This window comes from Seriola lalandi, unplaced genomic scaffold (genome assembly GCF_002814215.2).
Source record: "Seriola lalandi dorsalis isolate HSWRI2012SDOR001 ecotype SW California unplaced genomic scaffold, Sedor1 jcf7180002054684, whole genome shotgun sequence".
In the NCBI taxonomy this organism is placed as follows: Eukaryota; Metazoa; Chordata; class Actinopteri; order Carangiformes; family Carangidae; genus Seriola; species Seriola lalandi.
Window position 1 is genome coordinate 1,174,271 of NW_019525237.1, and position 2,781 is coordinate 1,177,051.

General features: G+C 41.5%; 1 protein-coding gene across 1 annotated transcript in view; it reads right to left on the bottom strand.

The window, feature by feature from the left end:
- LOC147818176 (polymeric immunoglobulin receptor-like) overlaps nucleotides 1–1,848 on the bottom strand; it is a 10,045-nt gene extending 8,197 nt beyond the window's left edge. Inside the window, exon 1 of the mRNA XM_087178349.1 lies at nucleotides 936–1,848. Within this exon, the coding sequence (XP_087034475.1) occupies nucleotides 936–1,625 (690 nt within the window). The 5' untranslated portion in view covers nucleotides 1,626–1,848. The remainder of the gene's footprint in view (nucleotides 1–935) is intronic.
- Between the last annotated feature and the right edge of the window lie 933 nt (nucleotides 1,849–2,781).

Here is a 2,781-nt window from a genome sequence, read left to right on the forward strand (position 1 = left end):
ACACACACACACACACACACATAAAACAAGTTAGTTTTCTAAAAAAAAAAAAACACAAGCACAAAACTAATGTTGCGGCTTTATTTAGAACAAACAACATAAGAAAACATGAAAGAAATGTATATTTTATACAATATACATTTCAACATACATATTGGATCTCGTCTACTTTCCTTTTCGTAAAGGAAGCTCCAGGGTTTCCGATGCCAAAGGAGATAAGACAGGAATCATTGAAGCTCCTCCTGATCAATTAGAGAATCCGATCTGGGGTCACTTTCAGAAAGACAGAGTCATTTTTGATTTAATTATCATCCTTCATTTTTAAGTGCACAGTAGAAATATTGTGTGTGCGGGCTCTTTACTATAACGAAGTATTAGGGCCACATTGAGGGAAAAGAAAAAAAGCATAATATTAGAGAATAAAGTTGTAATTTTACAGGAAAAAGGTCATACGAGAATAAAACCATAGCCTAATAACTCAAGGAGAAAATTCATATCAACATGAGAGTAAAATAACAATTTTGCAAGAAAGAAAGTCATTATATGAGAATAAAGTTCTAATTTTACGAGAAAAAATTATATGAGAATAATGTCATAATTTTAAAAACAAAAGTGTGAAGTTTGTGAAAAAGTGATCTTTTTTTTTTCAAAGTTTTACATTTTTAATTCTTATTGTAATAAACTTAGTATTTATAAATTTCTTTTTTAAGACGTACCACGGCTATTGCGTTAGCAAATAAAGCCAAAGGCCACACACAGCAGGACCCCCAAAACACCTGTTGAGACTTTGCAGCCCGCACATTCCGTCGCTGGGAGCTGGAGACGGAGAGAGGGAGAGGACAAGAAGGAAAATAGAGGCATTCAAGGCTTCATTCAGACTCAGTGAGACACTAACAACTGTCACATACTGTGGTGTGGACCTGATCCGGACTTACCTCGTTCACAGTCAGTCTCGTAGCTGCAGGGATCCCCCTCTCTTTCTTTCCATCAACCTGGACATAGCAGCGGTAAACACCTCCATCCTCCTGCCGAACCTTCTGGACAGTCACCGAGAAGTTTCCACGTTTGAGGGCTTCATCTGCTAGAGACACATTCCCCTCAAACCCGGGCTCAGGTTTGATTTCACCGGGGGGGAAATTAGTCCCAAACACACGTTTCCCGTCTTTCTCCCACCACGCACACTCCACCTGTCTATTTGTTGTGACGTAGTGACACTGCAGCGTGACCGGTTGTCCCACAACAACCTGCACTACATGGAGAGGTAAAACATCCAGCTGGGTCCTCTCATCTTGCCCAGTCTCTGTCTCACTGCAGGGTAGCTCGTACAGCCCGTTGTCGTTGATGTTCGTGTTATTCAAGGTGACCGTGTCGCCCTGATCCACCCTGTCTTCGTAGCCCGACGCTGCGCTCCACTTGCCGCCCTGATAACGTGCCACCGTCCGATTGCTGTCATCCCAGCGCCGGTGAATCAGTTCAGCATTTTCTTTGTTGCAGTTTCTAGTTGTTGGAAACGTAGCGCGCTTTCCCAGAAGAACCTGGATAAGCTCTGCAGACACAGCGGAGAGGAGGAGGGTGAACACAAGCAACAGGCAAAGCCTCGCTGTCTTCCTCAGTAGAAAGTCCATTGTGTGTGAAGTGCTTCAACAAACTGACAGACAGGTCTTTATAACCCCAAATCTCAGACAAGCCGTCCATGAGAAAGTTCTTATGAAACCGGTCCGTGGTGATTAAAGGTGGCAAGTACAGACCGCTACAGACAATATCACGATGTGGAATCTTGCGCCAAGTGAGATTATATGTGACTGGAAGAAGCGTAGCCTCGACCACACAGCAGTTTCATATATATATGTATATGAGAGACCTCAGACAAAATAGAGTCTGTATATACGGAGTATTAGGGGCCACTTTGAGGAGAAAAAAAATCTTAAATGTCGAGAATAACCTCTTAATTTAACTAGAATTAAAAATGTAAAATTTCAAGAGATTAAACATAATTTTTAGGAATATTACTAGCAACCAATAATTATTGTGAAATTCTGCTTTAGCAAGTCTCTAATTAAAGCTTTCTGCCAGTCCAATCATTTCAAATCCTTTTTGAATGAATAAAAAACAACAATTCTTTATGATAAAGAACCAGTAACAGTATGAGCTGGATCAATAAGGATATGGATCAGATAAAGATAAAACACTAACGATACCCATCCAAATCAATTCAGATCCCTTCAGTCTTGTTCAGTGTTATTTTGTGAATATTATTATCAGTCACAGACATGAAGGATTACGTCATTTGTCAAAGACATAAAGTTGTCTGCTGCTGCTGCCGCCGCTGCTGCTGCTGCTGCCTGAGAATTTACACTGAATAAGTGTCTGATCAGATGTTTAGGATCTGGGTCAGTGTCAATAATCATGAGGGAAGTCATCGACTTATTTCTGCTCTTTGTGCAGAATGGAGGTTGTTGCAGTGAGGTAGGAAATAACCTCAGACTCAGAATCTCAGACAAACTGTCCGTGAGAAAAGTCTTTCCCAATTGTCTGTGGTGTGTACAGGTGGTTAGTGCAGACAGCTACAGACACATATGATGATGCGCTGAGCAACATACGTGACTAAAGGCGCGTCCATCAAACCTGACTTCCTCTTTCTGCTGCTGCTCGTTCAAAAAGCGCCTGAACGCTGAGTTTTAATTTTGCAAAAAAACACGACCTTACAGAGGGTCTTACAGGTGTGTGTGTGTGTGTGTGTGTGTGTGTGTGTGTGTGTGTGTGTGTGTGTGTGTGTGTGTG